The following is a 12,989-nucleotide window of genomic DNA, read 5'->3' as shown; positions in this document are numbered from 1 at the left end:
CCGGGCCCGGGTAAGACTCGCGACCGGGGACCCCCGGGTCGGCGAGAGGGAGTAGGGAAGAGTCTCCCTCCCGTCGGGGTCTGTGCGGACGTCCCGGGCCTGCGGGGACTGCTGCGGTTGTTCGTAGACGCGGTGTCGGTGGGGCTGGGTGGCCGGGTGACGGGAAAGGGGTTTGCGGTCCGGCTGCTCGGCTCCCCGCGGGCCATTGCCCTTCGGAAGGGGTCAACTCCTGGAAGTCCCGGTGTCCTGTATTCTGAATGATCCCTGCAACTGGAGAACCCCCTAAATCCATCGTTAGGGCGGGGGAGGTGGGGGTGTGTGTGAAGGACGCCCAGAGGGTCAGGTGCTGGGCCCCGTGCCCAGATAGCCCGGCGGGGCCGCGCGGGCCTGGGCCCCCGTGGCGCGGGCTGCGGCCCCTCACCGAGGGCTCTCGGGGGCCAGGCCCCGAATCACCGACGGCCGTCGGTGCCCCGAACCGCCCTACACCGTTTTCCCGGGCCGTGGTTTTGTAAAATGTTATCCAGGGGGAACCAGGAGGAACGGTGCACGGACTCTTCTGTTCCATTTTGGGAAATTTTCTTTAAAGGTGTTTCAAAACCATACGCAAAAAAAAAAAAGGGTAAGATGTTTACAGAGGGCGAAGTAGAGGTTTAGAGAGGTGAAGCCGTACACAGAACACGACAGGATTCAGGCCCAGGTCCTTCACCACCACCCACCGTGCGCGTGGTTTAGTCCCCGTTCACTTAAACGGGTAGGCTTGCTTACGTCCACGTCCACGAGGAAAACTGAAGCCATCAGCGCCCACACAGCCTACTGCCTGCCTTAAGGTGATTCTATTCATCTGTCTTCACTTGATGTGACACTTAGTTCCACTATTTTTATCAACATGACATTACTATTCCAGGAAATTCTTGCCCTAGAAGATGAAGTCGCAAATAATATTTGCTTCAAGAAATGACCCCTCAAAAAATCCACTTAAATGAGTACCAGACTCCCAACTTTCCATGGATAGGATCCAGACTTTTTGAAACCCTCAACTCAAAACTTTGACCTTGTTGTATCCATCTCTAAACTATGGTGTCATGATCTTTGTCCAATCTTTTTCCTGCCTCAAGAGGTGTGCCTTAAACAGCCGAAACCTCATAAAAATCCTGACCTTTGCCTTACCCCTGGGAGATTTACTAAGACTCTGCCAAGGTAGTGCTAGCACTCATAGCAATAATTTCCTTGGTGTTATCAATTATTTTGGTGTTATTTTTGGAAAGCAGAGATCCAACAATATTCTCAGTATTATAAAAAATGCTGTTTCTCGATAAACATTCCTTCTATTTGGAAAAAGGTTTGGATTCTCTTAAATATATTTTTTTCAATTCTCTTTAATTTTGGGTGGAGGCTTCTTTCTCTTCTGAACAGAAACATTAGACTTGGTGAGTTCACGTATTTAATTAGCGTGTGTGTGTGTGTGTGTACCTTCTTAACAGTGGTTTCTGTAACCTCAGGAGTGTGTCCTGAAGGGTCACATGTTTGTTGCCCTCCTCTCTGACCATTGGAGCGCGAATGGCTGCAGCATTCCTTCCACGGGCTCCTGAGGAGTCAGAGGGGCTCTTTGGAGTAAACAACAAAAAATGGCCTGCCAAGGTTCAGGGATCTGGCTCACAGTGGAACAGCCCAAACAACCAGGAAGTATTCCGCCAGCGCTTCCGGCAGTTCTGCTACAAGGAGACCCCTGGGCCCCGTGAGGCCTTGAGCCAGCTCTGGGTATTCTGCTGTGAGTGGTTAAGGCCTGAGATACGCACCAAGGAGCAGATCCTGGAGCTGCTGGTGCTGGAGCAGTTCCTGACCATCCTGCCCGCGGAGCTCCAGGCCTGGGTGCGGAAGCACCATCCAGAGAGTGGGGAGCAGGCCGTGGTTGTGCTGGAGGATCTAGAGAAGGAGCTGGACGAACCAGGCCAGCAGGTAGAAAAAGTGCTCATGCGGGATGGTTGGGAGAGGGCAGCAGGCCGATGCTTTGTGGGCTCTTGGGATCATGTGCGCTGTGAGCCCTTCAGATGCCCAGACGGGCCTGCTTGTTCTCATGTTTCAACCCAGACCTGTGCACAGGAAATGCTTTCTGAGACATCGGTGCCTCTGGATCCAGCTAAGGAAGCAACATATCTCCAGCCTCAACCCATGGAAATCCAGCCTAAGGGTGACTCTCAGGACCCTCAACACCAACAGGATTGTGGTTATATGACTCCCCTGGAGACCTTAGAAGCATTCATCATTTAACAAATACATGTTGAATACTTACTATGTGCCAGACACCATGCAAGGCACTAGGTATAGTGAACAAAACAGACATGATCTGGCTTCCATGGGTCTTACAGTAGTCTGGTGACAGAGGCATTAAATAAATACACAAATGTACCATAACAGACTATGTGTGGGGGAAGAAGGTAGAGAATGACTTTTTGAGGTAGTAACATGGGAGCTAAATCCTAAAAGTAGAGTAGAAATTAGCCATAAACAGAAAAGCAATGCAAGCCTAACAGCATGTGCAAAAACAGGTGGGAAAGAAATGGATTTGAAAGGCCAGGATGACTGGAGCACGGAGAGACAGAAGAGCAGAGAGAAGGTGGCCAGGAGCCAGAACACAGGGCTGTGCGTGACCAGCTAAGGAGTCTGTACATCTTTAACTTTCACTGTGTGTAAGACTAGCCTCTGGATCTTGCGAAAATCCCAGCCCTAGGAAATGTTGAGTAAAGGTGAGCGATGAAGTCCAAGCAGAGGGATAACGCACGATCAGAGGATGTGGGTGAGTCCATCTGGCTGAGAGGAGCAGTGGCTGGAACAAAATGAGAGCCTGAGAACTTTTTCGGTTTTTGATTAGGAACTAACAGGTGCTGTATAAGCTGAACATAAGCCAGATCAGAGAAGAAGAAAGACCACTTTGAAGACTTGCTGTAGCTTAAGTCGACATTATGAGGGCCCAAAGTGGGGCAGTTTTGAATGGTGACGGAAGGAAGGGAGGGATGAAGAGAGATCACGTGTCCTAAAGCCCTGGGAGGTGCTGAAAAGACCACAGAGTTGCTCTTTCTGACCCCTCTCCTGGCTGGAACAAAGAATCCCAGGTTCAGAGTTGGAACATTCCTACATCTGATGGGTGGAAGTGATGCCCGCTCTTCCCAAGGGAAAACGAAGAATGTCGTTAGAAATGTGTCAGCTATACAACCTGAGTTAGACTTTCTCTGTTGTCTTTGTTATGCTGAGGGAGACTTTTAAAGGCTGCAGAGTACTTTTTACATATAGGTAGGAGTGCGTGAAATTCATGTTTTCCAAAGTTAAGGTGTTTGACGTAGGGTTTTCCTAAAGAACTGAAGCTTGCTGTGTGAAGGTCAAAACCTGATTGTGTTCGCCTATTAATGGACATCTTACCGATATGAGTAAGAAATGCTTGTAAGCTGAACACAGCCTGTCCTTTTCTTGAAGATAGAAGTTCATCATTATGATTAATGACTCAGGCCTGCTGATCACTGCTGCTCTTGGAGGCTTTTGGGTAGGAGGGGCCACGGCTTGTATCCTAAAATGACACCAGACTGTCATGCCAGTAAATGGCAGATGTGTGATTTAAATATAGCCGTCTCCAGGGCCCGTGTTCTTAATTCCTGAGTACTGATGAGGAGGATGGAAAGTTACAGGAAATGAAACTGAAAAGGTAGGCAGGGACATTTTTAGCTTCACTGTGCATCTGGATAACTAAAATATATCAATGCCTCAGAAATTGGCTTTTTATTGGACTGCGGTGAGGCCCTAGCATAAGCTTGTTTTTTTTCCCCCCCAACTCTCCAGGTGATTCACATGTGTAGCCAGCTAAGGTCAAGAACCCAGTGGCTCGTGAAGGGCTTATTTACTCAACAAATGAGTTTAGATTTTATTTTGTGGGGAAATTAAAGTTAGGTATTCAGAACTTTAGGTCCGTGGGCAGTTTTAAAACTTGGTAATTTAAACTCTAAGTGTGGTAGGTACAATCTACAAATGGCATGTGAAGTCAGAATAATTTTTAAAACAATACAAAACTGCACACTTCAGTACAGTCACTGTAGAAATTGGGACAGTGTGGGCCATCTGATCATGTAGCTCCTGGAAAGTAAATGGCTACAGTCACCTGAACTCTAAGTTCCACTAAGGATCATAGTTTCTTAAAAAAAAACAAACACACAACAAACAAAAAAACATGTCTTTAATTCTCTAAAGAGGTCTGGTAGTAACAAAGTCAGTATCAGTGTACATGTCTTAGACCACTTTTGAAAACCTTTCATGGGGTTAATTATACATTGAGAGCACAGTGACTTTTTAATGTTTGTTTATTTATTTTGAGAGAAAGAGCATTGGGGAGGAGCAGAGAGAATCTCAGGCAGGCTCTGCCCTGTCAGTACAGAGCCTGATGAGGAGCTTAAACTCATGAACTGTGAGATCATGACGTAAGGCTACATCAAGAGTTGGACGCTTAACTGACTGAGCCACCCAGGTGCCCCCAAACCAGCTTCTTTTTAAAATGTGAAATGGGGCACCTGGGTGGTTCAGTTGGTTAAACGTGCAACTCTTGATTTCAGCTCAGGTCATCATCTCACGGTTCCTAAGTTCTAGCCCTACATCAAGCCTGCTTGGGATTCTGCCTCCCTCTCTCTCTGCCCCTCCCCGCACTCACTCTCTCTCTCTCTCTCAAAATAAATAAAAGTAAACTTTAAGAATAAAATGTAAAATCAATTTTCTATGGTAAGTTTATGACATATCAGTTACCAAGGCAACATTCCATATGCCAGCACTTTCCTGTGGGTTCAGTCTCACTGAAGTTCATTCTTTAATAATTATTTTAGGCTCTTTGTGAGTAGACTGTCTTTGCTTGTCTGAAAATACCTGAATTTTGTCCTTCCTTTTTAATCCCAATTTAAGCTAGAGTAAAATTCGAAATGACAGGTTTTTTCCTTAGGATTTTGAAGGTACTACTGGTACTACTGCTTCTAGTAGCTACTCTCCTAGCTTCTGTAATTTGCTTGTAAGGGCTCCTGTCAGTCTCAGTGCTTTTGTAACTTAGCTACTTTTTGTAACACTACTTTTCTCATTGATAGTGTTTATATTTACTCTTAACTTTTATGAGCTAAAGTTTCACTAGAAATTGTGTCCTGATAGGATTTTATTTTTTATATATTTTTATATTTTGCTTGGCCCATAAATGCCCTATTGTTCTAAGGACCCATGTTTTTCTTCAGTTCTGGAAAATTCTCAGCTATCAGTTCCTTTTTTTTTTTATTAAAAAAAATTTTATAAAATTTTTTTAACGTTTATTTATTTTTGAGAGACAGAGACAGAGCATGAGTGAGGGAGGAGGAGAGAGAAAGGGAGACACAGAATCCGAGCTGTCAGCACAGAGCCTGACGCGGGACTTGAACTCAGAACAGTGAGATCATGACCTGAGCCGAAGCTGGACGCTCAACCAAGTGAGCCACCCAGGTGCCCCTATCAGCTCTTTAAATAATGTAGTAGTTAGTTAGTTTGTTTGTTCCTATGTATTTCCTTCTGGGACTCCCAGAACATACTGGTGAGGACCTATTTATCATCTGTTCATTTTGTTTGGTTGCTTTTTCATATACTTTATGTCTTTGTCTCTGTGGTGCATCCCAGGGGAGTCCTGTTATGTTCCAGTTGATTCTCTCAGTCTCCGGTTTATCCACTTCTAAAATCTCTATCCAGTTTTTGTAGTGTCTATTCCATTTTTGTTGTGTTTTGTTCCATTTTTGCTGATTTTACTTCATAATTCTGTGTTTATGTGACATGGATACTGTGTCGTCAGCTGTCTCTTTTAGGTATCTTTAATCTTTTCAGGATTTTGTTGAGAATAATTTCATCTGGATTGGAGTCAATGTTCCAAGTGGTGACTTTGTACTCATCTTTTCCTAGTATCCTGTTCACTTGTTTTGAAATGTTCACCTCTGGGCTCATTTTGATTTCATTCTGATCTGCCTCACGTTCTCCCTTCCATAGCAATTCTGTGGTTACCTGTGGCCCCTCCCACCCCAGAACCAGGGCTCCAGTGTCATGCAGGGAAACACAGACCATCACTGTCTCCACAGATGTCCCCACAAGTGTCCCCACAGGTGTCCCTACAGGATTGTTGGCCGCAGTGCTGTCCACGGGCTTATGTGTGTGCCTGTGTCCCATGCAGACTCTGGCGTCAGCCATGAGCTATAACCAAGCCCATGGCTTCAACTGTAGCTGCTATTCTGTGATTTTGTCCCCTTTTGGTCCACAGAGATGTTTGTCTTGTTTTTGTAGCAGAGACATGTTTTAGATTAATTTTTCTTTTTATCACTCCGTGTATGTGGAGCTGAAGCATGAAGTCATTGTGTTGTCCGGACTAAAAAGCACACCTTTTTCCCTTATGTTTGGGGCACCTGGGTCAGTCGGTTAAACGTCCGACTTCGGCTCAGGTCATGATCTCACAGTTCCTGGGTTCGAGCGCCGCATCAGGCTCTGTGCTGACAGCTTAGAGCCTGGAGCCTGCTTCAGATTCTGTGTCTCCCTCTCTCTCTGACCCTCCCCTGCTCACGCTCTCTCTCTCTCTATCTATCTATCTCTCAGAAATAAATAAAACATTAAAAAATTTTTTTAAAAAACAGTTATGTTTCTATGCTATGCTTTTTCTTTTCTTAACTTTTTGACGTTTTCATTTTTGAGAGACAATGCAAGCAGGGATGGGGCAGAGAGGGAGACACAGAATCCAAAGCAGGTTCCAGCCTCTGAATTGTCAGCACAGAGCCTGATGCAGGGCTCGAACTCATGAATTATGAAATCATGACCTGAGCTGAAGTCAGATGCTTACTGACTGAGGCACCCAGGTGCCCCGCCTATGCAGTGCTTTTTAGTAATAATCTATAAATTTTCTTCTCATGCTGATACGAGTTTTAGTTCTGTTATATGTGCCGTGATGTTTGGATCTCATCCACAGTACATTTTATATTTGGTAATGGCTTTAAAAGACCATGTTCTTCGAGCACCTGGGTGGCTTAGTCGGTTAACTGTCCGACTCCGGCGCAGGTCATGATCTTACGGTTCGTGTGTTTGAGCCCCACATTGGGCTCTGTGCTGACAGCTCGGAGCCTGGAGCTTGCTTGAAATTCTGTCTCTCTCTCTCTCTCAAAAATAAAAACATTTGGGGCACCTGGGTGGCTCAGTCAGTTAAGCGTCTTGTTACAGCTCAGGTCATGATCTCAGGGTTGGTGGGTTCGAGTCCTGCATCGGGCTCTGTGCTGATAGCCCAGATCCTGCTTCAGATTCTGTGTCTCCCTCTCTCTGCCACTCCCCTGCTCATGCTGTCTCTCTCTCTAAGAATAAGTGAACATTAAAAACATTTTTCTAGGGGCGCCTGGGTGGCTTAGTCGGTTAAGCGTCCGACTTTCGCTTAGGTCATGATCTCGCGGTTCGTGGGTTCGAGCCCTGCGTCGGGCTCTGTGCTGACTGCCAGCTTAGAGTCTGGAGCCTGTTTCAGTCTGTGACTCCCTCTCTCTCTCTGACCTTCCCCTGCTCACACACTCTCTCTCTCTCTCCTAGAAATAAATAAAAGACATTAAAAAAATTAAAAAAAATTTTTAATAAATAGAAGCATTTTTAAATTTCTAAAAAATAAAATTAAAAGACCATGTTCTTGCATGAATGTGTACTTTGTGTAATTTTCCTTTGAATTCTGCACACAGATGTGTCTAAGGTAGACATAAGGTTTTAAAGTGTCCCAAAACTTTATGATAACCACACATCACCAGGGACATGAGACCTTTCTCACCAGTGTGGCAGAGTGGTCTGGGGAGTCATGATTGCAGACCCTGGTCCTAAAAGGAGGCCCAGGAAAAGGCTCCTGTCGCTCTAGGCAGCTTGCTTCTCAGCTTTGCCTCATCTCTGGGTTTCTGCCCTTTCTACAGTGGGCACCCTGACCCCCAGGGCAGCTATCACCCTCCTCAGCAGGGTGCCAATGAGAGATCTCATGTCTGCTGTTGGACCTTGGCTCCTTCCCACCCTGCTCCCAAAATCTCCTTAAGCTGACCCATTTTGGCAGTTGGCCAGTGCCTCTGCCTAGTATTAGGTCTGCCCTTCACCCTGGGTCCTAAAATGGGGTTACTTTACAGAGAATCTGCCTTGAGTGGGACAGTCTCACTGTTTTCCAGAAAGTGCCGAGCACTGAGGAAGTGGCCACATCTCCCACCCGGGAGGAGTGGGGTTGTCAGGATGCTGCGCGAGGCACCTCTGTAAGAGCAGGCAGGGCAGTTGTGGGACTTCCCTGAGTCGGGACGCTGGGAGAGGGCAGACCTGTTTCAGACCATCTCTGTGTTGGTGACTGTTTGCCTGGGGTGTCTCACGTGACCCACGGAGCGTAGCTTCGGGCCTGACAGACTCCCAGGTTTTCCTTCTCAAGAAGCGTAGATCTGTCTTTGGGGCCACATGAGTTTCTGTCTCCACATGAGAACAGCGTCTTGTGTCCCGTGTGTCCAGACACGCTGGTTCTGCCTACTTGGAAATAGGATACTTTTCTGTGCTCAGACTCCTCAGTTTTCAGTTCTCCAGGGGCTTTCAGAGCCACCTGCACGAGCTGCTCCTCAGCTGCACGTCCGCACGGCCCCGTGAGCTTCCCTCCTCCCACAGCCCTGCGCCTTCACCCACCTGTACCGTGCTGTGGCCTGGGCCTCTTCTGTCATTGACTCACGCCCCACTGACCGTCTCCATCCGCACAAGCCACCCCCGGCCAGTGCAGCCACTCCTGGTCCCCTCTTCCTTCGCTCTCCCCCACCGTCTTCCTCACATGGTGTGGAACGGTTTTGTTGGTATAGTTAAGCTGTGTACTTCTAGTAGATGTGTTTAATTTTACTTCCTGTGTGTTCCCGTGACATTTGAAATCTCTCCTTTGTGTTTCAGATAACGTAATCGGAATTGAGAAAGGAGAATCGATTCAAAAGCAGGAGCTTACCATTGATACGGAGTCTCCAAAAAAGTCTTCTGGCCAAATCAGTGGAAAAGTCCCTCAATGCAAAGAAACCCAAGAACCTGAAGGACGGACAAAGAGATACCAGAGAAACTCTCCAACCGAGAGAAGATACAAGTGTGATGAGTGTGGGAGAAGATTCACTCAAAACTCAAGTCTCATTAGACATAAGAGAATCCATACTGGAGACAGACCCTATTCATGTAATGTGTGCGGCAAAACTTTCATCCAGAGTTCGCAACTTATTGACCATCAGAGAATACATAACCGATTAAAGCCGTATCAGTGTGATGAGTGTGGAAAAGCCTTTTATTATAGTTCACACCTCGTTCAACATCAAAGGACCCACACTGGAGAAAAACCTTTCCAGTGCAGTGAGTGTGGGAAAGCCTTTCACTACAGCTCTGGACTCGTTCGGCACCAGAGGACCCACACAGGAGAGAAGCCCTACGAGTGTCACGTCTGTGGAAAGGCTTTCTGTCTGAGCTCACACCTGATCCAGCACCAGCGAGTGCACACTGGGGAGAAGCCGTACCGGTGCAGCGAGTGTGGGAAAAGCTTCAGCCAGAGCTCAGGCCTCTTCCATCACCACAGGATCCACAGTGGGGAGAAGCCCTATGAGTGTGACGAATGTGGAAAGGCCTTCAGTCACAGCTCAGCCCTGGTTGGGCACCAGCGAATCCACAGTGGGGAGAGGCCCTATGAGTGTGACGTGTGCGGGAAGGCATTCAGTTACAGCTCCCATCTTCTGGGACACCGCAGGATCCACACTGGGGAGAAGCCCTATGAGTGTGACGTGTGCGGGAAAGCTTTCCGGCGGAGCTCACACCTCCTGGTACATCAGCGAATCCACACCGCAGAGAAGTCCTGGTGACGTAGGCAATGGTGCAGAATTGTCCATCTGTGCTCGCTCCTGCAGAACTTCAGAGAGGGACACCGCCGTGACGGGGAAGTCAGGCATTCTCTGATCCCCATTGTGGTTTCCGCAGTCATTTGAAAATACTTCTGGAGGCTGAGACAGGCAGTCACCTGACAGCTTGCCAAGCAAGCATGTTATCTGATACCTGGGACCTTGGAGGGGCGAGTTCCACATTCTCACACTTTCCTCCTCGCAGCAGAGGCTCAGGAAATCTCCGGAATCCATTACATATGTACCCGGAGGTTGTAGAGATGCCGTCCCCCATTCTCCCCCATCTTCCTTGTGAAGTGTGAATTTAGACTTATCTGATTTACATTTTTTTAAATCCTGAATTTTTGGTTAGCTTGATAAAAGATCTCAGCCTGTTGATTGTCTACACTAAAAACATAAATACAAAAACCACTTTGTAATTTGGGATGAACGTTTGGGTGGGCAGGAAGGTTCCGTGGGGTGGAGCGGGAAGGCTGATCACACACGTCACAGGAGGGTGCCCTTTCACATCTTCCCCAGAGGTGGCAAACAGTCCAGGGCACTGTATTTGGCCTGCACATGGGTTTTTCCCACATAGTATGTTTTTTGATAATATAAAATTATTTCAGCTTTTAAAAATCTGGAGAGTTCACAGCGAATCTGACTTTCCAGATTCTCTTACAAAAACACGTGATGTGGCAATACTAGTTGCCACATTCCCACAAAGCAAGAGTTGACTAGAGCGGATTGTCACAAACTGCAGATGGATACGGTCCACTACCACACGGCTTCCTATGCTCCCTGACCACCCCCTGCTCCCCCTCCCTGTGTGAGCCCTGCCCTGCCCTCTGGGCTTCTCGGGGCCACCTTGCCACCGAAACACTGCGCCTTAGCTTTACGTGCTGGCCCCCAAGAAGATATTCTCTGAAGAAAAGGCTTTCTGCTAACAAAAGTTTGAAGATTTACAATAAAAAATTTAAGGAGCACCTGGGTGGCTTAGTCAGTTAGGCATCTGACTCTTGATCTCTGCTCAGGTCTTGATCTCAGGGTAGTGAGTTCAAGCCCCTTCTTATGCACTGCACTGGGCATGAAGCCTACTTAAAATAAATAAATAAATTTCAAAATGTATGCCTGAGCACCTGAAGGTAGAGGAAAGTCCCTTTAAAATTTTCCTTAGATTGAATGTACAGGGAATTATTGAAAGTCAACTGTAACGGCTGCTAGCCAGACCCGTGGAGACTAGTTCTTCAGATGAGATGGAAGCACAGCATGCATGATGGGAGTTGTCACTAATGTAAGAGTGAACAAGCTCAGGGCCCAAAGCAGAGGTGCAGCTGGGGAAGAGAAGCTTGAGATTTGAAGCATTTAGTGATGGGAGCGGCTGTGGGAAGGCCGCGGGATGAGGCCCAAATGGGAGAGTGGGGAGAGGTGAGAAGAAAAGGCTATGAATAGGGAGCGTTGAGGATGAACAGGAAGGAAGAAAGGTCAGAGACGCCAGAAAAACCAACTGCAAACAGGAAGTGGAAGTAAAGGCAGTGAAAACATTCATGAAAGACCTAGAGGCTGGAGTATTAATCCACCCTTCATTTCTATGCCATGGAGGCCAAATCCCCGATATGAAGGACTCGCACCCAATCCTAGCTCACTGCTGTTTGTACTGCGCCCCTGGCCTTGTGTGGGCCTCTAGGTGGTGGGACACAGGACACCTGTATCCTATGGAAAAGCCGTGTTCCAGGGCTTTGTAGCAAAACCAGCCAAGCAGAAGGATTCTCCCCAGGAGAAGGAACACATTCTTGGCTTCTCTGGAAGGCATGTGATCTGCCCATTCCTCCTAAAGAGGAAAAGTGTGTTGTGAACTAGCAGTACCCATGTTGTACTAAATAAATGATAAGGTAAAAGGAAAAGTCTTTTGCAAACTGACAATCGTGGCTGCTATTTGTTGGAACACCAGTTGTGCCCAGCATCTTGTATCTCATGTCAACCTCCCAACTGTTCTGTAAGATATGATTTATTATCTTAAACAGTGTGCAGATATAATTTATTCTTAAGAAAGGCTTATAATAAAATGAAAAATTTTTATTATGTTTAAATGTTAAACAGCCTATACAAGTATTTTTAGAATATGATAACTGTAAAACAGTCTTAAGATACTAAAAATTGGAAATAATAAAATATCAACAGTGTGTTTAGGTCATGAAAACAGAGTGATTCTCACCTTTTCTTTCTACTTCTCTGTATATTCCAAATGGAAATGTTAGAATTCATCATACAAAAAAAAAAAAAAGAATTCATCATACACATCTGGTAAGTACTTTTTAGAAATTAAAATACTACAGCATTGAGCCTTTCTGGAATGATTCTTTGATGCCTTTTTCAATTATTTCTTTTAGGATTGGTTTATTCTGGATTTTCCACCTTTTTTTTTTTTTTTTTTTTTTTTAAGTAATCTCTGCACTCACCGTGGGGCTAGAAACTGCATCCCTGAGATCGAGTCTTATGCTCCACTGACTGAACCAGCCAGGTGCACCTAGATTTTTCTACTGATTTTTAAATTTTATTTATTTTGAGAAAGAGCGAGCCTGTTCCAATGAGGGGGGTGGGGAGGAGAGAGACAGACAGAGACAGAGAGAGAATCCCAAGCAGGCTCTACACTGTCAGCACAGAGCCTGATTTGGGCTTGAACTCAAACTGTGAAATCATGACCTGAGCCAAAATCAAGAGTGGGATGCTTAACTGGCAGCCACCTGGGTGCCCCAATTTTTCTACTTCTTGAATAAATTTTGGAACTAAAGGTTCTTTCCCAGAAAATCCCCATCATTGAGATTTTTTAAAAATTTGATAGCATATATTCTTCATCTGCTATTTGTCATTTACAGTTTTTAATTTTTTCTCAATTGGATTTACCATAGGTTTGTTGTTTTTAATGGGCTTGCTTATAAATAGTTCATTCTTGGACCTATTAATGCCACTTTTTCTATTTTCTAATTAATTCTGCTTTTTATTTCTTTTCTAACCTTTTCCTTGGGTGTTTCTTTTTCTAATTCCTTGAATGCTTAGTGATGTGGGGAATGAAGGCAAAAGGAATTGTAGATA

At 45.9% G+C, this 12,989-nt stretch overlaps 1 protein-coding gene across 1 annotated transcript in view; it reads left to right on the top strand.

The window, feature by feature from the left end:
- LOC144221861 (zinc finger protein 396-like) overlaps positions 1–9,965 on the top strand; it is a 24,088-nt gene extending 14,123 nt beyond the window's left edge. The window contains exons 3-4 of the mRNA XM_077752374.1: positions 1,500–2,188; positions 8,941–9,965. Coding sequence (XP_077608500.1) covers positions 1,558–2,188; positions 8,941–9,881 — 1,572 coding nt within the window. The 5' untranslated portion in view covers positions 1,500–1,557 and the 3' untranslated portion in view covers positions 9,882–9,965. The remainder of the gene's footprint in view (positions 1–1,499; positions 2,189–8,940) is intronic.
- Positions 9,966–12,989: the final 3,024 nt, after the last annotated feature.

Source organism: Crocuta crocuta, unplaced genomic scaffold (genome assembly GCF_008692635.1).
Source record: "Crocuta crocuta isolate KB4526 unplaced genomic scaffold, BGI_CrCroc_1.0 scaffold336, whole genome shotgun sequence".
Classification (NCBI taxonomy): Eukaryota; Metazoa; Chordata; class Mammalia; order Carnivora; family Hyaenidae; genus Crocuta; species Crocuta crocuta.
Note: the sequence above shows the minus strand (reverse complement) of the source record. Positions and strands in the feature narration are given on the sequence as shown.